Source organism: Thalassophryne amazonica, chromosome 4 (assembly GCF_902500255.1).
Source record: "Thalassophryne amazonica chromosome 4, fThaAma1.1, whole genome shotgun sequence".
NCBI lineage: Eukaryota > Metazoa > Chordata > Actinopteri > Batrachoidiformes > Batrachoididae > Thalassophryne > Thalassophryne amazonica.
Window position 1 is genome coordinate 82,558,136 of NC_047106.1, and position 26,107 is coordinate 82,584,242.

Below are 26,107 nucleotides of genomic sequence, written 5' to 3' on the forward strand. Positions count from 1 at the left end.
TGAATTCTGCAGGTTAAAATACATATGAATTGAACTTTTATTTCTGTTTCTAATGTAAATACAAGTAAACCTGTGGGAAATGTGATGAAATGGGCGGCCATTTTGTGTTATGCAAATTAGAAGGTGAAAGAATAAAGATACAACATGCCAACAGCAATTTTTTAACTCAGCAGGTCAAAATACATAAGAATCAGACTGTTGTCTGCTTTTAACAGAAAATGTCTTGGGTAGTCTACTTATCTGAAAATAGAACCTAACTATATATAAATGCAGTCCATCCATTTACCATTTAGAAAACTGCTGTGTATAAATTAGCAGTTCTGATGCTCCTCTGACACACATTTCTGCACTCTGTCTTCAGCGTTTTGGGTTGGTGCCGCATTTATATTGGATATGCATTGGATATGCATTTTCAAATGCAGTTTGTTAAATTCCAGTATGTGTTGGGAAAGTGTAGGAACACGGACCCACAACAGGGGGCGCAAATGAACGGACAATGGAATAGGTCAAATAACAACACTTTACTGTTGCGAACGTGCACAACAAACACAACAAATTACAACAATGGACAAAGTTCAATTCACGAAGGTGTCGTGTGGGCAGGCTCGAAGATAGGAGACGCCTCTCCAAAGTAGAACCGGAACCACACGGTTTCCTCCGCCACAGGACCCCGGGAATACTGGAGCCACCAAGTTCCGAACTCCCAGGTGGCCACTGCCTCCGCGTGTCGGACCTGGTACTGCTGGCGAGGAACAAGAACACAATTAACGTGGGCGCGTTTGCACCCAGCAACCTGTACGGCAGGGAAGCTACCTCCACCTCTCGTTGGGGAAAAAAGTCTGCAATCACTCACAAAAATCACAAAGGTTACTGTCAAGCAGTCAGCTGAGATTATTACCTTCCAGGTAGAACGATATCTCGGCGATGAGGTGGAGATGCCGTCCTGCTGATATACCCCAGTGATAATTGCCGTCAGCTGTCTCAGGTGATGGGTGACAGCTGTTACCGAGGCTGCTCCTGTGGGGCGGCGGCGCCCTCTGGTGGTGGTGGGCCAGCAGTACCTCCTCTTCAGCGGCCCACACAACAGGACCCCCCCCTCAACGGGCGCCTCCTGGCGCCCGACCGGGCTTGTCCGGGTGGCGACGGTAGAAGTCGGCCAGGAGGGCCGGGTCCAGGATGAAGCTCTTCTTCACCCAGGAGCGTTCTTCGGGACCATACCCCTCCCAGTCCACCAGATATTGAAAGCCCCGGCCCATCCGACGGACGTCCAACAACCGGCGCACTGTCCAAGCCGGCTCGCCATCGATGATCCGGGCAGGAGGTGGTGCCGGACCGGGTGTACAGAGGGGCGAGGTGTGATGGGGCTTGAGCTTCGACACATGAAACACAGGATGGATCCGCAGTGAGGCTGGAAGCTGAAGCCTCACTGCGGCGGGATTGATGACCTTGAGGATTTTAAACGGTCCTATGTACCTGTCCTGTAGTTTAGGGGAGGCCACTTGTAGTGGGATGTCCTTTGTGGACAACCACACTTCCTGCCCGGGGCGATACGTAGGGGCCGGGGTCCGCCGCCGGTCTGCATGGGTCTTCGCCCTCATCCGGGCCTTCAACAAAGCAGAACGGGCGGCGTGCCACACCCGACGGCACTTCCGCAGGTGGGCCTGGACCGAGGGCACACCGACCTCCCGCTCAACCACCGGGAACAACGGGGGCTGATACCCCAAACACACCTCAAAGGGGGAGAGGCCGGTGGCTGATGACACTTGACTGTTGTGGGCGTACTCGATCCAGGCCAGATGAGTACTCCAGGCCGCCGGGTGCGCGGCTGTCACACAACGCAGTGTTTGCTCCATTTCTTGATTGGCCCGCTCTGCTTGCCCGTTGGTCTGGGGGTGATACCCGGACGAGAGACTGACCGTGGCCCCCAGTTCCCGGCAAAAGCTCCTCCAGACATGCGAGGAGAACTGGGGACCGCGATCGGAGACGATGTCTGATGGTATCCCATGCAGGCGGACGACGTGGTGGACCAGGAGGTCCGCCGTCTCCTGGGCCGTAGGGAGCTTCGGGAGGGCCACGAAGTGGGCCGCCTTGGAGAATCGGTCCACTATCGTGAGGATCACGGTGTTTCCCTGGGACGGCGGGAGGCCCGTGACAAAATCCAGGCCGATGTGGGACCAGGGGCGATGAGGCACGGGCAGCGGCTGTAGCAGTCCCGGAGCCTTGCGATGGTCGGCCTTGCCCCTGGCACAGGTGGTACAGGCCTGGATATAGTCCCGGACGTCGGCCTCCAGGGACGCCCACCAGAAGCGCTGCCGGACAACTGCCACGGTTCTTCGCACCCCTGGGTGACAGGAGAGCTTAGAGCCGTGACAGAAGTCCAGGACTGCAGCCCTTGCCTCTGGTGGGACGTAAAGTCTGTTCTTTGGTCCAGTCCCGGGGTCCGGGCTTCGTGCCAGGGCCTCCCGGACGGTTCTCTCTACGTCCCAGGTGAGGGTGGCCACGATAGTGGACTCCGGGATGATGGGTTCCGGTGGATCCGACAACTCCGCTTTGACCTCGTCTTCGTGTACCCGGGACAAGGCATCCGACTTCTGGTTCTTGGTCCCGGGCCGGTAGGTGATGCGGAAGTCAAAACGGCCGAAGAACAGTGACCAGCGGGCTTGCCTGGGATTCAGCCGCTTGGCGGTCCTGATATATTCCAGGTTCCGGTGGTCAGTGAAAACCTTGAATGGCACGGACGTTCCCTCCAACAGGTGTCTCCACTCTTCAAGAGCCTCTTTCACCGCAAGGAGTTCTCGGTTGCCGACGTCATAGTTCCGTTCAGCCGTGGTCAACCTGCGGGAAAAATAGGCACACGGATGAAGGACCTTATCGGTCTTCCCACTCTGGGACAGCACAGCTCCTATCCCTGAGTCCGAGGCATCCACTTCAACCACTAACTGGCGACTAGGATCGGGCTGCACCAGAACGGGTGCAGACGAGAAGCGCCGTTTCAACTCCTTGAACGCGGCATCGCAACGATCCGACCAGGTGAAGGGGACTTTTGGTGAGGTCAGGGCTGTCAGGGGGCTAGCAACCTGGCTGTAGCCCTTAATGAACCTCCTGTAGAAATTCGCAAAGCCGAGGAACTGTTGCAGCTTCCTACGGCTTGTGGGTTGGGGCCAGTCTCTCACCGCTGCAACCTTGGCCGGATCAGGAGCGACGGAGTTGGGGGAGATGATGAACCCCAGGAAGGACAAAGAAGTGCGGTGAAACTCACACTTCTCGCCTTTAACAAACAGCCGGTTCTCCAATAACCGCTGCAGGACCTGACGTACATGTCGGACATGGGTCTCAGGATCCGGAGAAAAGATGAGTATGTCGTCTAAATATACGAAGACGAATCGGTGCAGGAAGTCCCGCAAGACATCATTAACCAATGCTTGGAACGTCGCGGGAGCATTTGTAAGACCGAACGGCATGACCAGGTACTCAAAATGACCTAACGGGGTGTTAAATGCCGTCTTCCACTCGTCTCCCTTCCGGATCCGAACCAGGTGATACGCATTCCTAAGATCAAGCTTGGTGAATATCTTGGCTCCATGCAGAGGCGTGAACACCGAATCCAACAAGGGTAAGGGGTATCGGTTACGAACCGTGATTTCGTTCAGCCCCCTGTAATCAATGCATGGACGTAATCCGCCATCCTTTTTCCCCACAAAAAAGAAACCCGCACCCATCGGGGAGGTGGAATTCCGGATCAACCCGGCAGCCAAAGAGTCCCGGATGTAGGTCTCCATTGATTCGCGTTCAGGTCGTGAGAGGTTGTACAGCCTGCTGGACGGGAACTCAACGCCTGGAACCAAATCAATGGCACAATCATACGGGCGGTGCGGGGGGAAGGGTGAGTGCCAGATCCTTGCTGAACACCTCCGCAAGGTCATGGTACTGCACCGGCACCGTCCCTAGATTGGGCGGGGCTCTGACCTCCTCCCTGGCCTGGGAACCGGGAGGAACCGAGGAACCTAAACATACCCGATGGCAGGTCTCGCTCCACTGGACCACTACCCCGGACGGCCAATCGATCCGGGGATTGTGCTTCAACATCCAGGGAAAACCTAAAATCACACGGGAGGTGGCCGGAGTTACAAAAAACTCGATCTCCTCCCGGTGATTCCCCGACAACACCAGAGTTACTGGTGGTGTCTTGTGGGTGATTGGAGGGAGTAGGGAGCCATCTAGTGCCCGTACCTGCACAGGCGAGGTAAGCGCCACCAGAGGGAACCCTATCTCCCTGGCCCATTTGCTATCAAGCAAATTCCCTTCTGAGCCCGTGTCCACCAGTGCTGGGGCCTTCAGGGTTAAATCCTCATAAAGGATTGTAACTGGGAGTCGTGTGGCGATGTGGGTGTGTCCCACGTGAACGTCTCGGCCCCCCCCCTAGCCCAGTGTCTAGGGGCGGGCGTTGGTGTTTAACCGTTCGGGGCAGTCTCGTACCTGATGCTCAATCGAGCCACAAACAAAACACGCTCCGCGGGCCAGCCTCCTTTGTGTGACCGGTGCCCTAAATGTTGCCCTACTCGTGTCCATAGCTTCGTCAGCAGGGGGAGCTGTGATCGCACGGAGCGCAGGGGCCGTGGAGCGTGGGGAGGGCGGAACGCGGTCGGAACCGGAAGGGAGAGGGACGACGCGTGCCTGTCCACGCCCTTCGTCTCGTTCCCGACGGCGCTCATTTAACCGATTGTCTAATCGTATGACAAGATCGATAAGCCCATCCAAATCCCGCGGTTCGTCCTTAGCCACCAGGTGCTCCTTGAGGACCAATGACAGTCCGTTTACGAAGGCGGCGCGGAGGGCAGTGCTATTCCAGTCGGACCTCGCAGCCGCGATGCGGAAGTCGACTGCATAGGCAGCTGCGCTCCGGCGCCCCTGTCTCATTGACAGCAGCACGGCTGAAGCGGTCTCTCCTCTATTAGGGTGATCGAACACTGTTCTGAGCTCCCTCACAAACCCATCATATGTCAGAAGGAGCCGTGAACTTTGCTCCCAGAGCGCTGTAGCCCAAGCGCGTGCCTCACCACGAAGCAGATTTATCACATAAGCTACTTTGCTAGCGTCGGTCGCGTACATGACGGGACGCTGTGCGAAAACGAGCGAACACTGCATAAGGAAATCCACGCACGTCTCCACACAGCCTCCGTACGGCTCTGGGGGGCTTATGTATGCTTCAGGGGATGGTGGGGGGGGTCGTTGGACAACCAGTGGAACGTCGCTGTCACGCACAGGGTCTACGGGAGGGAGAGCCGCAGCGGTGCCCGGAGGGCGCGCTTCTACCTGCGCGGCGAGAGCCTCCACCCTGCGGTTCAGGAGGGCGTTCTGCTCGGCCATCAAGTCTAACCGAGTCGTGAAAGCGGTGAGGATCCGCTGCAACTCACCGATTACCCCTCCTGCGGACGCCTGTGCGCCTTGTTCTTCCATTGGCCGTTCAACAGCCGGTTGACGCCCCTCGGGATCCATGACGCTGGCCGAGATATCCTGTTGGGAAAGTGTAGGAACACGGACCCACAACAGGGGGCGCAAATGAACGGACAATGGAATAGGTTAAATAACAACACTTTACTGTTGCGAACGTGCACAACAAACACAACAAATTACAACAATGGACAAAGTTCAATTCACGAAGGTGTCGTGTGGGCAGGCTCGAAGATAGGAGACGCCTCTCCAAAGTAGAACCGGAGCCACACGGTTTCCTCCGCCACAGGACCCCAGGAATACTGGAGCCGCCAAGTTCCGAACTCCCAGGTGGCCACTGCCTCCGCGTGTCGGACCTGGTACTGCTGGCGAGGAACAAGAACACAATTAACGTGGGCGCGTTTGCACCCAGCAACCTGTACGGCAGGGAAGCTACCTCCACCTCTCGTTGGGGAAAAAAGTCTGCAATCACTCACAAAAATCACAAAGGTTACTGTCAAGCAGTCAGCTGAGATTATTACCTTCCAGGTAGAACGATATCTCGGCGATGAGGTGGAGATGCCGTCCTGCTGATATGCCCCAGTGATAATTGCCGTCAGCTGTCTCAGGTGATGGGTGACAGCTGTTACCGAGGCTGCTCCTGTGGGGCGGCGGCGCCCTCTGGTGGTGGTGGGCCAGCAGTACCTCCTCTTCAGCGGCCCACACAACAGTATGACCTGTACTAGTGAATAAAAATAGCTTTTGCCATAAAAAGTAATAGACCATTGTTACATTGTTTATTCTTTATTTGTTTGACTATTCAGCTCATTTTTAAATGTCAAAACATTTCATTTTCAAGAAATATGCACTTTGTCATGCACTGAAATCATGGTTGTTTTTCAGAACTGTTTAACTTGTCTTTAAATAAGTCATCTTTGTGTTTTATTTTCTTTCAGAATCCTCGTTTCCCAGGAAACCTGCAGATGTCAAATAGACAGCTTGATGAAGCCGGAGAGAACGATGTCAACAACTTGTGAGTGTGGTGTGCTGCCGCTTCAGCTGTTGTTGTAATTATTGTTGCCAGACATCCACATTTTGGTAACGAAAGTGTGAAAAGAAATGAGACTGGATGAAAGCCTCCCATCTTGATGCACCAGAGCTCATCTTCAAAGATGAATAAGAAGCTGTTTATCATGATAACAGTCGAACACTCAAGCAGTGTTTTATATAGGTTAAAGAAACATCTTGTGGATGCGCTGGGATACATCATCAGTGATGTAACCTAGGGTCACTGGGTGTTTCAGGTCTTACAACATCAGACACCTTTGCCCAGGCAACCCAACGGAGGTTGATCAGACTCCAGCCTGTGTCCCAGTAGCATTTGCCCACGGATCTGCCCTCCTCATTCATAGCCAGATGGCCTTCCTCTTTGACTCAGCAGCGTGAGAACTTTGCACAGAGACTGCCTTGCAAATCCTCAGCAGCCCACCTCCAGAGGTTCGCAGTGCATCTTCCAACCTTTCCTCCTGCTTTTGTCAACCAGCTCCTGGTATTTGGCGTGCTTCCTCTCATTGGCCTCTTCCATGCGCTCTTCCCAGGGCACTGTGAGCTCCATAGTCATCAGCTGTTTGATGGAATCTGACAGAATGATCAAGTTCGGTTGGAACCGTGTGGATGTTATCCTGGCTGGGAACTTCAGCTGTTTGCCCAAATCCACTTCTAGTTGTCAGTCAATGGCGGAGGTGAGGAGGCCAGACTTTGCCCGTGGTTGAGTGCTGGGTTTCTCTCCGGCTCTGTGGAACCTGATGGTCTTTGGGTTTTGGTGGCCCTTCATGGTGTTAATGGCTGTAGCTATGCTGTCAGAAACTGCCCTCAGCACCTGGTTGTGGCACCAGTGACAACGTCCATCTTCAGTGGCTTTTGGGCAGCTGCTGAGGAGGTGTTCCAAGGTTCCCTGTCCCGGAGACATGGGGGTAGGCTGGTGATTCTGTCTTGCTCCAGACATGGAGGTTAGCTGGGCTTGGTAGGACGTTGTAAACATAACCTTTTAAAGTCAGTCTGACCTCACAGGAAGAAGGTCCTGGATTCCAGTCTACCTGTGCCCAATTTCTCTCTGTGTGTAGTTTGCATGTTCTCTCTGGGTTTCTGTGTGTTTTCCTCCAATTATTCCAGCTTCCTTCCACCATTCAAACATGCATATTAGGTTCTCTACTCAGAGCTGGAGTTACATCAGAAAGGGCATCTGGCATAGAACAAACTTCTGCTCGATGAACATAGGAATCATGTAAATCATAGTTCAGTACTGGAGATGGACAATCCATTGTTGTAGTCAGAGAGAGGGAAAAAGGCTTGAATTGTCATATTTATGTTTTTTTTTGTTTTTTTTTTAAGGATCGAATGTGTCTACACTAATTGGGACTGCATCTGATGTCATGCGGATGCTGGACTGGACTGTCGTGCTAAACAACTTTTTTTTTTTTTTTTTTTTTTTTTTTTTTTACCATTTAACTTTTGTTTTTCTCCTCACCTATGATCATGAGCTTTGGGTAATGGCTTAAAGAGCAACATCAGGGATACAAGCGGTGGACATGAGCTTTGTCAAGCAGTTGTCTGGGCATATACTAAGGGACACGGTGAGAATATCTGACAGGAACTCTGATTAGAGCTACTGCTATTTCACATTACTGCTTCTCCGTTGAGGTGGTTTGAGCATCTGGTCTACCTCCCGGTCATCTCCTTTCTAGACATGTCCAGTTGGGACGCCACAAGGGAAGACCCAGGACTTGTTGGAGGGATTATATTTCCCATCTGTGTTGGGAACATCTCTGCATCCCCCCAGAAGATTTATAGAAATTCGTCAAGGATGGGGATGCGAGGGTTGAGCTGCTTTGTCTCCTGCCATCGTGGCCTGGACCTTGATAAGTCCTCACACCCTTGCATGTAGAGTGTCACGAGAGAAAGGATTCTCTGCCTGTGTCAGAGCATGCATGAGAAGAGGACAATTTTAAAATATGCAGATGACTCATTGTTAGTTTATTGCAGGATAATGAAACCAGCCATGGACCTGTTGTTGAGCACTTTGTCAGGTGGTGTGATGAGTCCTACCTTCATCTGAACATTTTAAAGACTAAAGATATGATTGTGGATTTCAGAAAAAAAACCTGTAGACCTGAAACACAGTCATGAAGGGCCAGTATTTGTGCAGTTGCATAAGTACCTTGGGATTACGATAGACTGTAAAATTAACTTTAAGACGAATTGTAAAGCTGTATGCAAAAAAGGGCATCAGCGTTTTTGTTTAAGAAAGCTGTCATCTTTTAACATTGAAAAAACCATCATGACATTGTTTTATCGATCTTTTATGGAGTTAACTCTGTCTTGATCCCATCCCCTCTTGCTTGCCTCTACTGGTGGTTGGCTCTCACTGCGGTATTGTATCACTTCCTGTTCCGGAGCACAGCGGTGTTTTTCTGTATCTGTTAGCTGTTTAATCTGCGCAGTTAGATTGATCTAGTTATCTAGATTACGATTTGTTTCCCAGTGTAATCTTTACGTGCCTTAACTAAAGCACTCCTTCTGCTGAATCACCTCTAAATTATTTACACATTATTCACTTTGCGTGTTTTTAGGAATCCGCTAGCTTAGCGTAGCTACTAGCTCTTAGCCGATTTAGCATGGCGGCTTCTCCTGTCTCTCCCGCACTTTTCTGCTCTGGGTGTGAAATGTTTAGTTATTCCTCGGCCTCCTTTAGCAGTAACGGTACTTGTAATAAGTGTAGCTTATTCGTAGCTTTGGAGGCCAGGCTGGGCGAATTGGAGACTCGGCTCCGCACCGTGGAAAATTCTACAGCTAGCCAGGCCCCTGTAGTCGGTGCGGACCAAGGTAGCTTAGCCGCCGTTAGTTACCCCCTGGCAGATCCCGAGCAGCCGGGAAAGCAGGCTGACTGGGTGACTGTGAGGAGGAAGCGTAGCCCTAAACAGAAGCCCCGTGTACACCGCCAACCCGTTCACATCTCTAACCGTTTTTCCCCACTCGACGACACACCCGCCGAGGATCAAACTCTGGTTATTGGCGACTCTGTTTTGCGAAATGTGAAGGTAGCGACACCAGCAACCATAGTCAATTGTCTTCCGGGGGCCAGAGCAGGCGACATTGAAGGAAATTTGAAACTGCTGGCTAAGGCTAAGCGTAAATTTGGTAAGATTGTAATTCACGTCGGCAGTAATGACACCCGGTTACGCCAATCGGAGGTCACTAAAAGTAACATTAAATCGGTGTGTAACTTTGCAAAAACAATGTCGGACTCTGTAGTTTTCTCTGGGCCCCTCCCCAATCAGACCGGGAGTGACATGTTTAGCCGCATGTTCTCCTTGAATTGCTGGCTGTCTGAGTGGTGTCCAAAAAATGAGGTGGGCTTCATAGATAATTGGCAAAGCTTTTGGGGAAAACCTGGTCTTGTTAGGAGAGACGGCATCCATCCCACTTTGGGTGGAGCAGCTCTCATTTCTAGAAATCTGGCCAATTTTCTTAAATCCTCCAAACCGTGACTATCCAGGGTTGGGACCAGGAAGCAGAGTTGTAGTCTTACACACCTCTCTGCAGCTTCTCTCCCCCTGCCATCCCCTCATTACCCCATCCCCGTAGAGACGGTGCCTGCTCCCAGACTACCAATAACCAGCAAAAATCTATTTAAGCATAAAAATTCAAAAATAAAAAATAATATAGCACCTTGAACTGCACCACAGACTAAAACAGTTAAATGTGGTCTATTAAACATTAGGTCTCTCTCTTCTAAGTCCCTGTTGGTAAATGATATAATAATTGATCAACATATTGATTTATTCTGCCTTACAGAAACCTGGTTACAGCAGGATGAATATGTTAGTTTAAATGAGTCAACACCCCCGAGTCACACTAACTGTCAGAATGCTCGTAGCACGGGCCGGGGCGGAGGATTAGCAGCAATCTTCCATTCCAGCTTATTAATTAATCAAAAACCCAGACAGAGCTTTAATTCATTTGAAAGCTTGACTCTTAGTCTTGTCCATCCAAATTGGAAGTCCCAAAAACCAGTTTTATTTGTTATTATCTATCGTCCACCTGGTCGTTACTGTGAGTTTCTCTGTGAATTTTCAGAACTTTTGTCTGACTTAGTGCTTAGCTCAGATAAGATAATTATAGTGGGCGATTTTAACATCCACACAGATGCTGAGAATGACAGCCTCAACACTGCATTTAATCTATTATTAGACTCTATTGGCTTTGCTCAAAAAGTAAATGAGTCCACCCACCACTTTAATCATATCTTAGATCTTGTTCTGACTTATGGTATGGAAATAGAAGACTTAACAGTATTCCCTGAAAACTCCCTTCTGTCTGATCATTTCTTAATAACATTTACATTTACTCTGATGGACTACCCAGCAGTGGGGAATAAGTTTCATTACACTAGAAGTCTTTCAGAAAGCGCTGTAACTAGGTTTAAGGATATGATTCCTTCTTTATGTTCTCTAATGCCATATACCAACACAGTGCAGAGTAGCTACCTAAACTCTGTAAGTGAGATAGAGTATCTCGTCAATAGTTTTACATCCTCATTGAAGACAACTTTGGATGCTGTAGCTCCTCTAAAAAAGAGAGCTTTAAATCAGAAGTGCCTGACTCCGTGGTATAACTCACAAACTCGTAGCTTAAAGCAGATAACCCGTAAGTTGGAGAGGAAATGGCGTCTCACTAATTTAGAAGATCTTCACTTAGCCTGGAAAAAGAGTCTGTTGCTCTATAAAAAAGCCCTCCGTAAAGCTAGGACATCTTTCTACTCATCACTAATTGAAGAAAATAAGAACAACCCCAGGTTTCTTTTCAGCACTGTAGCCAGGCTGACAAAGAGTCAGAGCTCTATTGAGCTGAGTATTCTATTAACTTTAACTAGTAATGACTTCATGACTTTCTTTGCTAACAAAATTTTAACTATTAGAGAAAAAATTACTCATAACCATCCCAAAGACGTATCGTTATCTTTGGCTGCTTTCAGTGATGCCGGTATTTGGTTAGACTCTTTCTCTCCGATTGTTCTGTCTGAGTTATTTTCATTAGTTACTTCATCCAAACCATCAACATGTTTATTAGACCCCATTCCTACCAGGCTGCTCAAGGAAGCCCTACCATTATTTAATGCTTCGATCTTAAATATGATCAATCTATCTTTGTTAGTTGGCTATGTACCACAGGCTTTTAAGGTGGCAGTAATTAAACCATTACTTAAAAAGCCATCACTTGACCCAGCTATCTTAGCTAATTATAAGCCAATCTCCAACCTTCCTTTTCTCTCAAAAATTCTTGAAAGGGTAGTTGTAAAACAGCTAACTGATCATCTGCAGAGGAATGGTCTATTTGAAGAGTTTCAGTCAGGTTTTAGAATTCATCATAGTACAGAAACAGCATTAGGGAAGGTTACAAATGATCTTCTTATGGCCTCGGACAGTGGACTCATCTCTGTGCTTGTTCTGTTAGACCTCAGTGCTGCTTTTGATACTGTTGACCATAAAATTTTATTACAGAGATTAGAGCATGCCATAGGTATTAAAGGCACTGCGCTGCGGTGGTTTGAATCATATTTGTCTAATAGATTACAATTTGTTCATGTAAATGGGGAATCTTCTTCACAGACTAAAGTTAATTATGGAGTTCCACAAGGTTCTGTGCTAGGACCAATTTTATTCACTTTATACATGCTTCCCTTAGGCAGTATTATTAGACGGTATTGCTTAAATTTTCATTGTTACGCAGATGATACCCAGCTTTATCTATCCATGAAGCCAGAGGACACACATCAATTAGCTAAACTGCAGGATTGTCTTACAGACATAAAGACATGGATTACCTCTAATTTCCTGCTTTTAAACTCAGATAAAACTGAAGTTATTGTACTTGGCCCCACAAATCTTAGAAACATGGTGTCTAACCAGATCCTTACTCTGGATGGCATTACCTTGACCTGTAGTAATACTGTGAGAAATCTTGGAGTCATTTTTGATCAGGATATGTCATTCAAAGCGCATATTAAACAAATATGTAGGACTGCTTTTTTGCATTTACGCAATATCTCTAAAATCAGAAAGGTCTTGTCTCAGAGTGATGCTGAAAAACTAATTCATGCATTTATTTTCTCTAGGCTGGACTATTGTAATTCATTATTATCAGGTTGTCCTAAAAGTTCCCTAAAAAGCCTTCAGTTAATTCAAAATGCTGCAGCTAGAGTACTGACGGGGACTAGGAGAGAGCATATCTCACCCATATTGGCCTCTCTTCATTGGCTTCCTGTTAATTCTAGAATAGAATTTAAAATTCTTCTTCTTACTTATAAGGTTTTGAATAATCAGGTCCCATCTTATCTTAGGGACCTCGTAGTACCATATCACCCCAATAGAGCGCTTCACTCTCAGACTGCAGGCTTACTTGTAGTTCCTAGGGTTTGTAAGAGTAGAATGGGAGGCAGAGCCTTCAGCTTTCAGGCTCCTCTCCTGTGGAACCAGCTCCCAATTCAGATCAGGGAGACAGACACCCTCTCTACTTTTAAGATTAGACTTAAAACTTTCCTTTTTGCTAAAGCTTATAGTTAGGGCTGGATCAGGTGACCCTGAACCATCCCTTAGTTATGCTGCTATAGACGTAGACTGCTGGGGGGTTCCCATGATGCACTGTTTCTTTCTCTTTTTGCTCTGTATGCACCACTCTGCATTTAATCATTAGTGATCGATCTCTGCTCCCCTCCACAGCATGTCTTTTTCCTGGTTCTCTCCCTCAGCCCCAACCAGTCCCAGCAGAAGACTGCCCCTCCCTGAGCCTGGTTCTGCTGGAGGTTTCTTCCTGTTAAAAGGGAGTTTTTCCTTCCCACTGTAGCCAAGTGCTTGCTCACAGGGGGTCGTTTTGACCGTTGGGGTTTTACATAATTATTGTATGGCCTTGCCTTACAATATAAAGCGCCTTGGGGCAACTGTTTGTTGTGATTTGGCGCTATATAAAAAAATTGATTGATTGATTGATTGATTATTCATTAGTATCATGGTGCTTTGTCGGTGAAGGAGAAAAACAAACTGGTGCAGATTGTGAAGTGGTCAGGGAAGCTGGTTGGTGAACCACAGCTTGGTCCTGAGGCTCTGTATACCAGGCAGATACAGAGGATCACTAAGTTGGTTATGTTGCTTTAGACGTAGACTGTGGGGGGGTTCCCATGATGCACTGTTTCTTTCTCTTTTTGCTCCGTATGCATCACTCTGCATTTAATCATTAGTGATCGATCTCTTTTTCCTGGTTCTTTCCCTCAGCCCCAACCAGTCTCAGCAGAAGACTGCCCCTCCCTGAGCCTGGTTCTGCTGGAGGTTTCTTCCTGTTAAAAGGGAGTTTTTCCTTCCCACTGTGGCCAAGTGCTTGCTCATAGGGGGTCGTTTTGACCGTTGGGGTTTTTCATAATTATTGTATGGCCTTGCCTTGCAATGTGGAGCGCCTTGGGGCAACTGTTTGTTGTGATTTGGCGCTATATAAGAAACAAGTTGATTGATTGATTGATTGAAGTCTATTGTAAATGACCATTCACACTCTCTACATGGAGAATTCCAGCTTCTTCCCTCTGGTCAGAGGTTTACAGTCCCGAAGTACAGAACAAAGCACTACAGGAACAGTTTTGTTCCAGCCACTGTTATTCAGAGGAATAAATCATTGTAGCAAATTTTGCAACATTTTAGGTGGTTGTCAGACCGTCGTCTTGTGTGGCTCTGAGCACTTTTATGTCTGAGTCAGGTCTTTGTGTTTGTCAATGTTGTCCTATACAGTAGTGTGCTATGTGACTAAAAAGATTAATCCAGGTTTTGAGTATATTTCTTATTGTTACATGGGAAACAAGGTACCAGTAGATTCTCACAAATCCAACAAGACCAAGTATTCATGATATGCACACTCTTAAGGCTATGAAATTGGGCTATTAGTAAAAAAAAAGTAGAAAAGGAGGTGTTCACAATAATAGTAGCATCTGCTGTTGATGCTACAAACTCAAAACTATTATGTTCAAACTGCTTTTTTAGCAATCCTGTGAATCACTAAACTAGTATTTAGTTGTATAACCACAGTTTTTCATGATTTCTTCACATCTCCAAGGCATTAATTTTGTTGGTTTGGAACCATGATTTTGCTCGTTTACTAATGTGCTTGGGGTCATTGTCTTGTTGAAACACCCATTTCAAGGGCATGTCCTCTTCAGCATAAGGCAACATGACCTCTTCAAGTATTTTGACCTATCCAAACTGATCCATGATACCTGGTATGCGATATATAGGCCCAACACCATAGTAAGAGAAACATGCCCATGTCATGATGCTTGCACCACCATGCTTCACTGTCTTCACTGTGAACTGTGGCTTGAATTCAGAGTTTGGGGGTTGTCTCACAAACTGCCTGCGGCCCTTGGACACAAAAAGAACAATTTTACTCTCATCAGTCCACAAAATATTCCTCCATTTCTCTTTAGGCTAGTTGATGTGTTCTTTGGCAAATTGTATCCTCTTCTGCACATTTCTTTTATTTAACAGAGGGACTTTGCGGGGGATTCTTGCAAATAAATTAGCTTCACACAGGCATCTTCTAACTGTCACAGCACTTACAGGTAACTCCAGACTGTCTTTGATCATCCTGGAGCTGATCAGTGGGTGAGCCTTTGCCATTCTGGTTATTCTTCTATCCATTTTGATGGTTGTTTTCCATTTTCTTCCACGCGTCTCTGTTTTTTTTTTTTTTGTCCATTTTAAAGTATTTGAGATCATTGTAGATGAACAGCCTATAATTTTTTGCACCTGCGTATAAGTTTTCCCCTCTCCAATCAACTTTTTAATCAAACTACGCTGTTCTTCTGAACAGTGTCTTGAACGTCCCATTTTCCTCAGGCTTTCAAAGAGAAAAGCATGTTCAACAGGTGCTGGCTTCATCCTTAAATAGGGGACACCTGATTCACACCTGTTTGTTCCACAAAATTGACAAACTCACTGACTGAATGTCACTGTACTATTATTGTGAACACCCCCTTTTCTACTTTTTTTTTTTACTAATAGCCAAATTTCATAGCCTTCAGAGTGTGCATATCATGAATGCTTGGTCTTGTTGGATTTATGAGAATCTACTGAATCTGCTGAGTACCTTGTTTTCCATGTAACAATAAGAAATATACTCAAAACCTGGATTAATCTTTTTAGTCACATAGCACTGCTATTATTCTGAACACTACTATATGTTTAATAAGTTGGTTGCTCTCTGGTTACTGCAACACAAACTACCTATGGGTATCAATAAAGTAACCTGAACCTGAACACCTCCTGCAGACAGGAGATTGATGAGCTGACAGCAGGAGAATCAAACAAAACAGAGATACTATTTTAAAAACTGATTTTGAATGCGTGGACGCCCCGCGCATTCTCAAATGCTCCCACGGTGCATTTTATATCTTGCATCCAGCCTTCGTGATTTTGCCTGAGGTCGTCAGTATGAACTCTGCTGAATGTGACACATTTTGGTAATGTTTTCAAAGCATAAGTGCTTGTTGATGAAAATGGAGAGATTTTATTTCAGTTTTTATTTCATGCAGAACATTTTAGTCTAGCCTTTTTTTGGCAACGTATACTCTGTTTCTCTGGGGGGTTTTTTTTTTGTTTGTTTTTTTGTTGTTTTTTTACTGTTTTTCTAGCTGGGTGTTGCCTTTTCTTTGCTGTGCCTTGCACATCTTTGCGCTGCCACAGTTCAGCTTCTCCATGGACAGATTTTTGGCCGGGCATGTTTTATGTGTAACAACAAATATGAATGAGCCTTTATTTTCAATGTGGATTCATAATTGTTTGAGGAATGATCTGTGTATGCTTGCGAAAAGCATGTCTCTCTGTCGCCCCCTCACTCTGTCTTTCCCTTTTTCTTTAGCTTTCAGCTGACAGTGGAGATGTTTGACTATCTGGAGTGTGAGCTCAACCTCTTCTTGGGTGGTAAGTGTCATTGTATTCTTGTTGTGACCAACCAGGTTTATCTGAGAAGGGTGTGACAAAATACACAGCACATTTCACAGACTGGAAACTGACTGATGACTACCACTCCATAATGGTGCACACTGCACCGAAATGGGCAACAGACAAGTGCTGTTGAACCTGACCGTCTCATCTAACTGTGTGCTGTAAAGGTCTTAGGTCTTAAAGGTCCACACTAAAGCCCTGTTGTTGTTTGAGTGAGTCATCCTGGGTTAATGTTTCTTAAAGTATGGACCGGGCTAAAAATAGAAGGCTGAGATGTGACGCGGCAGGCGGGAGAATTGCTGGGAAAGCTGTGCTCCCTATTTCAGAGACAAGCTTGAGGAAATTGCATCAGATTTTCAATTTGACTTCACTACATCTGGGTGATCATTTTTCCACTTTTGTTCCTCCTCGTAAAGAAATAAGTATGTTAGGGAAGATGAATTGGGTAAAGAAGTAACCCACTAAGTGCAGTATGGATGATGCAACTATAAGAAGAGTGATTTGTGAATGAAAAAATAAATGCACCTGTCACCATTGTAGCAAGTGGTAAAGCCTCGTTCCCAGTTAGTTTTTGACCGTGACACCACCATGACTATTAAATCATGTCAGGTGTTGGAGATCTCTTTTGTGGTGTCTTGGTGAGTCTTGCACACTCTCAATAAGTCATAATGGTACAAGAAGCCACCACAACAGTTCTGGTTTCCACATGTTTCTCTAATGTCCATGATATAATGTGATATGCCCTCTATTGTTCAATGCATAGAAATGCATTTCTTTGCAGAGAGGACAGCAGCCAGGGGTGGTGTAGCTGTAGTTTTCATTTTAGCTGTAGAATCAGAATCAGAAAATCTTTGTTATTGTAACAATGTGACATTGTACAACTAATTTTGGGTGCCATGTCTACAGTGCAAGTATGGAAAAAATATAAATAGTTACATTCATAGAGGGTCTATTAAAAAAAACAGGAATGACCATCTATTATACGTTCATTCAATCATCCAATCGAACATTTGTCAGAAAAATATTGTACATTCACAAAATATATGAAAAAAAAATTATTGCACATTCAGAAAATATTGCACATCTTGCACATGGTGATGGTGCAAGATGTGATTGCATGTGGTACATTATTTAGCAGCGTTTAGTGATGTAATGGCTGATGGGTAGAAGCTATTTCTTAGTCTGTTTGTCTTTAACTTTTAAAGTTAAAGACAAACATCTGTAAATCTGGTTAACATCTGTGGTGATCCCCGGCTGATGACCCCACAGCTAGCCTATTGGGCACCGCTGCAGGGGTGGCAGGCCTACTGTAGAGCCTAGCAAGGTGTTAACTCCAACCTGTGACATTTAATGGATCTGAAGTGTCTGCCTAGAGGCAGATTTTCAAACAGTCCATGGCTGGGGTGTGAGGGGTCCTGAAGGATCCTCACAGCACCTTTGAGGTGACAGGAGTTATGCAGCTCTTCAAGTGAGAGGAGGCGGCCTCCAACTATCTGCTGGGTAGCATGTATGACCCTCTGGAGCTCTTTCCTCTGTGCGACTGTGCAACTAGAGAACCATGTGAGATAGTAGGTTAGGACCCTGTCCCACTGGCCTTTAGGAGGATTTGCGTATGGATTGTGCACAAAATTAGCCCATATTCGCCAAACATCCGCAATATCCGTGTTACATGCCTGTATGAGTCGGCCTTCATCCGAACACCCCCGTGATCATCCGCAGAAGCACGCATGTCCGCAGCCAGGATTTGAGTAGCTCATAAATCTGGATGCGGATAACATCCGCCTTACATACTCCATATATACTCAATTCATACACAATACATACTCACTCTATGCACTGTATATCTGCCGTTAACCGCTGATATCTGCAACTGACGGGGATTTGCGGCTTGACAGCGGACTGGGACAGTGTGTAAAACAGATATATATCGTGCCCATCATGTCCACATCACAAACTAAAATATGTTGTAGCGAATGCATACAGATTGGCCACGAATAAAGCGTTTTTATTACATCTGCTTTGCAGCTGATTTGCGGACAGTCTGTGAATGCATAACAAACATGTCATGTAAACCCAAAGTACTATGTGGCAGAAAGCGACATACCTGCCAGTCAGTGCTGGTCAGACTGTGTAGATCCATGAAGACGTAATAACTGCTGCAATCCAGGACTTTTATTTAACACCAACAAAAGGAAGAGTTGCTGTAAACTCACGCTGAAGTCTGTTTTCTGTGACACTCTCAAAAAAAAAAAACACCGTCTCACACCCCGAGCGGCTTCCCCCCTCCCGCTCCCCAAACTCATGAATAGTTAACCCTCGCATGACAACACTCTGTGATCAACTTGTCCAAGTCCAGCACTTGCTCCAGAGGCAGTATTGTTGGTGTGAATAGTGATGCCGAAAGGAGCGAGTGCGCTTCTTTTATGACTGCAGTGCAGATGCTGTGCACGCGCAACACATGCGCGATGCATTTATAATACACCTGTAATACTGCCGTGATAATCTCAGTGTGTCAGATCAGTTTCCTCACTACATGCTTTATATAACCGTGATTGTTCATCATATATTCGCTATATCAAATCAAATCAATTTTATTTATATAGCGCCAAATCACAACAAACAGTTGCCCCAAGGCGCTTTATATATTGTAAGGCAAAAGCCGTACAATAATTACAGAAAAACCCCAACGTTCAAAACGACCCCCTGTGAGCAAGCACTTGGCGACAGTGGGAAGGAAAAACTCCCTTTTAACAGGAAGAAACCTCCAGCAGAACCAGGCTCAGGGAGGGGCAGTCTTCTGCTGGGACTGGTTGTGGGCTGAGGGGAGAGAATCAGGAAAAAGACATGCAGTGGAAGAGAGCAGAGATCAATCACTAATGATTAAATGCAGAGTGGTGCATACAGAGCAAAAAGAGAAAGAAACACTCAGTGCATCATGGGCACCCCCCAGCAGTCTAAGTCTATAGCAGCATAACTAAGGGATGGTTCAGGGTCCCCTGATCCAACCCTAACTATAAGCTTTAGCAAAAAGAAAAGTTTTAAGCCTAATCTTAAAAGTAGAGAGGGTGTCTGTCTCCCTGATCCGAATTGGGAGCTGGTTCCACAGGAGAGGAGCCTGAAAGCTGAAAGCTCTGCCTCCCATTCTACTCTTAAAAACCCTAGGAACTATAAGTAAGCCTGCAGTCTGAGAGCGAAGCGCTTTATTGGGGTGATATGGTACTATGAGGTCCCTAAGATAACATGGGACCTGATTATTCAAAACCTTAGGTCTAACAGGACAAGCACAGAGATGAGTCCACTGTCTGAGGCCATAAGAAGATCATTTGTAACCTTCACTAATGCTGTTTCTGTACTATGATGAATTCTAAAACCTGACTGAAACTCTTCAAATAGACCATTCCTCTGCAGATGATCAGTTACATGTTTTACAACTACCCTTTCAAGAATTTTTGAGAGAAAAGGAAGGTTGGAGATTGGCCTATAATTAGCTAAGATAGCTGGATCAAGTGATGGCTTTTTAAGTAATGGTTTAATTACTGCCACCTTAAAAGCCTGTGGTACATAGCCAACTACTAAAGATAGATTGATCATATTTAAGATCGAAGCATTAATTAATGTTAGGGCTTCCTTGAGCAGCCTGGTAGGAATGGGGTCTAATAGACATGTTGATGGTTTGGAGGAAGTAACTAATGAAAATAACTCAGAACAATCGGAGAGAAAGAGTCTAACCAAATACCATTATTACTGAAAGCAGCCAAAGATAACGATATGTCTTTGGGATGGTTATGAGTAATTTTTTCTCTAATAGTTAAAATTTTATTAGCAAAGAAAGTCATGAAGTCATTACTAGTTAAAGTTAAAGGAATACTCGGCTCAGTAGAGCTCTGACTCTTTGTCAGCCTGGCTACAGTGCTGAAAAGAAACCTTGGGTTGTTCTTATTTTCTTCAATTAGTGATGAGTAGTAAGATGTCCTAGCTTTACGGAGGGCTTTTTTATAGAGCAACAGACTCTTTTTCCAGGCTAAGTGAAGATCTAAATTAGTGAGACGCCATTTCCTCTCCAACTTACAGGTTATCTGCTTTAAGCTGCGAGTTTGTGAGTTATACCATGGAGTCAGGCACTTCTGATTTAAGGCTCTCTTTTTCAGAGGAGCTACAGCATCCAAAGTTGTGCTCAATGAGGATGTAAAACTATTGACGAGATAATCTATCTCACTCACAGAGTTTAGGTAGCTACTCTGCACTGTGTTGGTATATGGCACTGGAGAACATAACAAAGAAGGAATCATATTTTTAAACCTAGTTACAGCGCTTTCCGAAAGACTTCTACTGTAATGAAACTTATTCCCCACTGCTGGGTAGTCCATTAAAGTAAATGTAAATGTTATTAAGAAATGATCAGACAGAAGGGGGTTTTCAGGGAATACTGTTAGGTCTTCAATTTCCATACCATAAGTCAGAACAAGATCTAAAGTATGGTTAAAGTGGTGGGTGGACTCATTTACATTTTGAGCGAAGCCAATTGAGTCTAATAATAGATTAAATGCAGTGTTGAGGCTGTCATTCTCAGCATCTGTGTGGATGTTAAAATCGCCCACTATAATTATCTTATCTGAGCTAAGCAAAAAGGTCTGAAAATTATTATTAAAATTATTATTAATATATCCGTAATTCATACTGGGACATTTGTCATTTTTGGCCGTTTTTGTTGCGGACGACAATGAACGCCCGCAATTTGTGTACTCAATTCATGTGCAATTAATCCTCTCCCCAGTGGGACAGGGCCCTTAGGATGCTCTTTACTGTGCAGTGATAGAAGTTTCTCTGGGATGTTGTTCTTCCTGAGAACCCTCAGGAAGTAGTCTTTTCTGGGCCTTCTTCACCAGCTCTGCAGTGTGCAGTCCCCAGGTTAGGTCATTGCTGATGTTTACCCCAAGAAATCAGAAGTCGGAGACCCTCTCCACACAGACCCTGTTGATGTGTAGTAGCCACATATTGTGTTTCTTACAAGGAACTCAGTTATCTGTAGCATATTGCTGAGATTATTGGTTAAAGCTCTCCCACTTGTATTTGGCTTTGATCTAGATTACTTGATTTGTATTTCTTGATGCCTTTAATGAAGCCTTTGTGGCTCGAACTCTTCCTTACACCTTTTACCAGGCATATATATCAGTCTTATTAAAAGAAGGTAAAGACTCTTGGTAGCCTGGATTTTATAGACCGATTAGCCTTTTAAACGTGGATGCCAAATTATTAGCCAAGACACTTAGCACTCTATTAAATAATCTTGTCCCATTAATTATATCACCAGATCAGACAGGGTTTATTAAAGACCATTTTTGTTTTCTAACCTGCTTAGTAGGCTTTACAATATTCTGTACTCCCCCACCTCAGCTTCTCGGTCTCCAGAAGTTCTCATATCTCTGGATGCTTAGAATGCCTTTGACAGACTTTCTCTTGCAGTTCTCAAATAGTTTGGCTTTGGAGATAATCTCATAGCTTGGATCAAACTGTTCTATCAGTCAGCCTTTGCCTCTGTGTTGACTGATTCTTTTAGATCAGTGGTGTCCAACCTATTCCAGAAAGGGCCAAGAGGGTGCATGTTTTCTTTGTAGCCACTGACTCCTGCAGGTGATTTCAATGATGAACTCATCCCACCTGCTCAAAGTGATGTTAATCAGACAAGCGCCTGGGTCTATACGATTTGCAACTACCAGTTTTGTGTGTGCCTTTCATTTGTTTTTGTTTTATTTGTTCATTTATTTACTTTCATGTTTTTCATTCTTCATATTCCATTATGGTTTGGTTTTGTTCCTAAAAACAAACAAAAAAAAAAAAAAACAATAAAAATTGGAAACAAAAAGGCAAGTGAGAAATATGGGTGTGCTGGCAGATGTTTAAAATACATTTTAATTTTTGGCTATATTGCCATTGACCAGTGTGACTAGAGTATTTTAAAAGCATCACGTCATTAGGGCGTCATCGGGCCTTGCCTGAAGTGTACGTGTATAGAAGCTGTGCAGGAAACCACACCCCTGCAGTGAACAGAGGCTCTCAGGACTGAGTTTTTGGGATGAAATGAATTGGGTGGTCAAAAACAGAGGGGTGTAGTGACAAGGGAGAGAGGTCCAAACAATCCTGTTAGTGTCCATGTTGCCACCACATTATACTTGATTTTTTTTTTTTATTTCCCCCCTCACCCTTTTTTAAGAATGAGAATGAGGTTGGTTTTGTGGCTGGAGTAGTAAAATTAATAGAAACTCCAGCAGAATAATTTAATTCATGAAAGATGTTTAAGTGATGTGCCTTGTGCATGCCAATTTTTATAAGAATCAGGCAGTTTACGAGGTCTATTAGAAAAGAAACCGACCATTTTATTTTTTAAAAAAAACTATATGGATTTGATTCATATGTTTTTACGTCAGCCAAGCTTGAACCTTCGTGCGCATGTGTGAGTTTTTCCACGCCTGTCGGTGACGTCATTCGCCTGTGAGCACGCCTTGTGGGAGGAGTCGTCCAGCCCCCTCGTCGGATTTTCATTGTCTGAGAAGTTGCTGAGAGACTGGCGCTGTGCTTCATCAAAATTTTTTCAGAAACTGTGAGGCACATCCGAGTGGATACCATTCGAGAAATTAAGCTGGTTTTTGGTGAAAATTTTAACGGCTGATGAGAGATTTTGGATTGTTTATATCGCTGTAAGGACTTCCCACGGAGCGGGACGTCGCGCAGCACTCCGAGGCGACGTCGTCATCCTGTTTCAAGCTGAAAACCTCCAAATTTAAGCCTCTGTTGACCCAGGACGTCGTGAGAGAACAGAGAACTTTCAGAAGAGGTCGGAATCAGCAGTTTATCCGGACATTCCACTGTTAAAGGAGATTTTTTTAATGAAAGACGTGGACGGATTAGCGCGCCCGCCACAGGAAAAACACCTCCGTGTTGATAATCGTTTGTAAAATCCAGGCGGCTTTTGGTGGCTTTCAGTTGAGTGAGTATCTGAGAAATTGTTTAACAGCAGGGCATGTTCCAACTTGTCCTTAAGGCTTCCAACGGAGGTGTTTTTCCTGTGGCGCCAATCCGTCCGCACGTCTTTCATTAAAAAAAATCTCCTTTAACAGTGGAATGTCCAGATAAACTGCTGATTCCGACCTCTTCTGAAAGTTCTCTGTTCTCTCACGATGTCCTGGGTCAACAGAGGCTTAAATTTGGAGGTTTTCAGCTTGAAACAGGATGATGACGTTGCCTTGGAGCGCTGTGTGATGCCCCGCTCTGTGGGAAGTCCTTACAGCGATAGAAACAATCCATAATCTCTCATCAGCCGTTAAAATTTTCACCGAAAACCAGCTTAATTTGTCGAATGGTGTCCACTCGGATGTGCCTCACAGTTTCTGAAAATATTTTGATGAAGCACAGCGCCAGTCTCTCAGCAACTTCTCAGACAAAGGAATTCCGACGAGGGGGCTGGACCACTCCTCCCACAAGGCGTGCTCACAGGCGAATAACATCACCGACAGGCGTGAAAAAGCTCTCGCATGTCCACGAGGGTTCAAGCTTGGCTGATGTAATCACACGTGATTCAAATCCATATGGTTTTTTAAAAAAATAATAAGGTCGGATACTTTTCTAATAGACTTCGTACATGGGGCTGTGATAGTGACCAACTCAGATTTTGCTCAAACTTTGGTAACTGGATGCACCCACCACCAAACAAACATACACCAAAATTTTGGCCAAATTCCACACGGTGACCTCACCAGGGGTCATCAAAGTTCACACCCAGAATGGCCTTAAACTGAAATTTGGTGAACAGGCAAGATTTGGACAGCTTTAACATGAAATGCGTTCAATCCCCCAAAGTACTTTTGTGATGTAAGTATTATAGGAGGACAGTTCTTCAGAATAATCACTAATCTGGGTTGGGGGATTGAACGCGTTGACTATGGGAGGGCGCTTCAAGTTGACGAATTTTCAGAAATGCTCATATTTGTGAAGGCTATTACTCAATATGCGTTTAATCCCCCAGCAAGATTTTTACTGTATTAGAAAGGGCGAGACTTACCCTCTTTAAAACAACCAACCAAAAAAAAAAAAATCAGTGGGGGATTGTATGCGTTGGCCACCAGGTGGTCAAATTTGTGTTTTTCATACAACGTTGGCGCCCCCTGGTGGCCAACACGTTTAATGAATTATCATAAACTTTACATTTCTGTTGAGACTAATCCTTCTTTTAGACAAATCAATTGGTAAATCTTTGGGGGACTTGCCAGTTTTTGATATAAAAGCATTTTATTGGCACGGGAATCAGCTATTTTTCCACGTGGTAACGTAAGCATTATTGGCCCTACATGAAGAAGATAAAATGGTGAGTAGCAATCTTGAAAGCTTTCTTTTGTGCCTAGGCCTAGCAAAATAACCCAGATAGTGGTCATCATTGGTCTATATACTGGAAGAATTACAATCTGTGAAATGCCAAAACATGTGCTGATTGGACATTACTAATGTGGCTGGCTACAAATAGCTGCTTTGCAATGGACAGAGATCCCTGTCACTCGGCTGTGCTTCCGATGATCATTATGCAACATACATCTCATGTTTTCAACTTTCTGATCTGTACTTGTGGAGTACACAAGTAAATACCTACATTAGTAGTGTAGCACAGGCATTGTTTTATCATGCACATGCATTGTTCTGGGTAATTCATCATCGTTTCAAAACTTCACATGTAAATTAGTATGTAATCTGGCACTTCAAGGTGACCAAACCTCAACATTGTAGATGCACATTGTGAGCTTATTGAGATACCCCCCAAAGATATTTCAATGGATATTAACACAATACATGTTAATCTTCTGAAAAATGCAGTTTATGATTATTCATTAAACGCATTGGCCACCAGAGGGCACCAAAGTTGTATGAAAAACACAAATTTGACCACTTTGGCACGGCCTGGTGGCCAACGCGTACAATCCCCCACTGATTTTTTTGTTGTTTTAAAGAGGGTAAGTATTGCCCTTTCTAATACAATAAAAATCTTGCTGGGGGATTAAAAGCGTATTGAGTAATAGCCTTCACAATATGAGTTTTTCTGGAAATTTGCCAACTTGAAGCGCCCCCTATAGTCAATGCGTTCAATCCCCCAACCCAAATGAGTGATTATTTTAAAGACCTGTCCTCCTATAATACTTAGATCACAAAAGTACTTTGGGGGATTGAATGCATTTCATGTAAGAGCTGTCTAAAAGTTCCCTGTTCACCAAATTCCAGTTTTAGGCCATACTGGGTGTGAACTTTGATGACCCCTGGCAAGGTCACTGTAGGGAATTTGGCCAAAATTTTTGGTGTATGTTCGTTTGGTGGAGGTAAATGGTACATGGACTGCATTTATATAGCGCTTTTCCATCTGCATCAGACACTCAAAGCGCTTTACAATTATGTCTCACATTCACCCCGATGTCAGGGTGCTGCCATACAAGGCGCTCACTACACACCGGGAGCAATAGGGGATTAAAGGCCTTGCCCAAGGGCCCTTAGTGATTTTCCAGTCAGGCGGGGATTTGAACCCATGATCTTCCAGTTACCAAGTTTGAGCAATATCTGAGTTGGTCACTATCACAGCCTGCCTGACTCTTAAAAAAAAA

At 45.2% G+C, this 26,107-nt stretch overlaps 1 protein-coding gene across 4 annotated transcripts in view; it reads left to right on the plus strand.

The window, feature by feature from the left end:
* hip1 (huntingtin interacting protein 1) overlaps window positions 1–26,107 on the plus strand; it is a 274,436-nt gene that overhangs the window by 153,888 nt on the left and 94,441 nt on the right. For all 4 annotated transcript variants that reach the window (XM_034168174.1, XM_034168175.1, XM_034168172.1 and 1 more), the window contains exons 6-7: window positions 6,387–6,463; window positions 16,387–16,448. In XM_034168174.1, coding sequence (XP_034024065.1) covers window positions 6,387–6,463; window positions 16,387–16,448 — 139 coding nt within the window. The remainder of the gene's footprint in view (window positions 1–6,386; window positions 6,464–16,386; window positions 16,449–26,107) is intronic.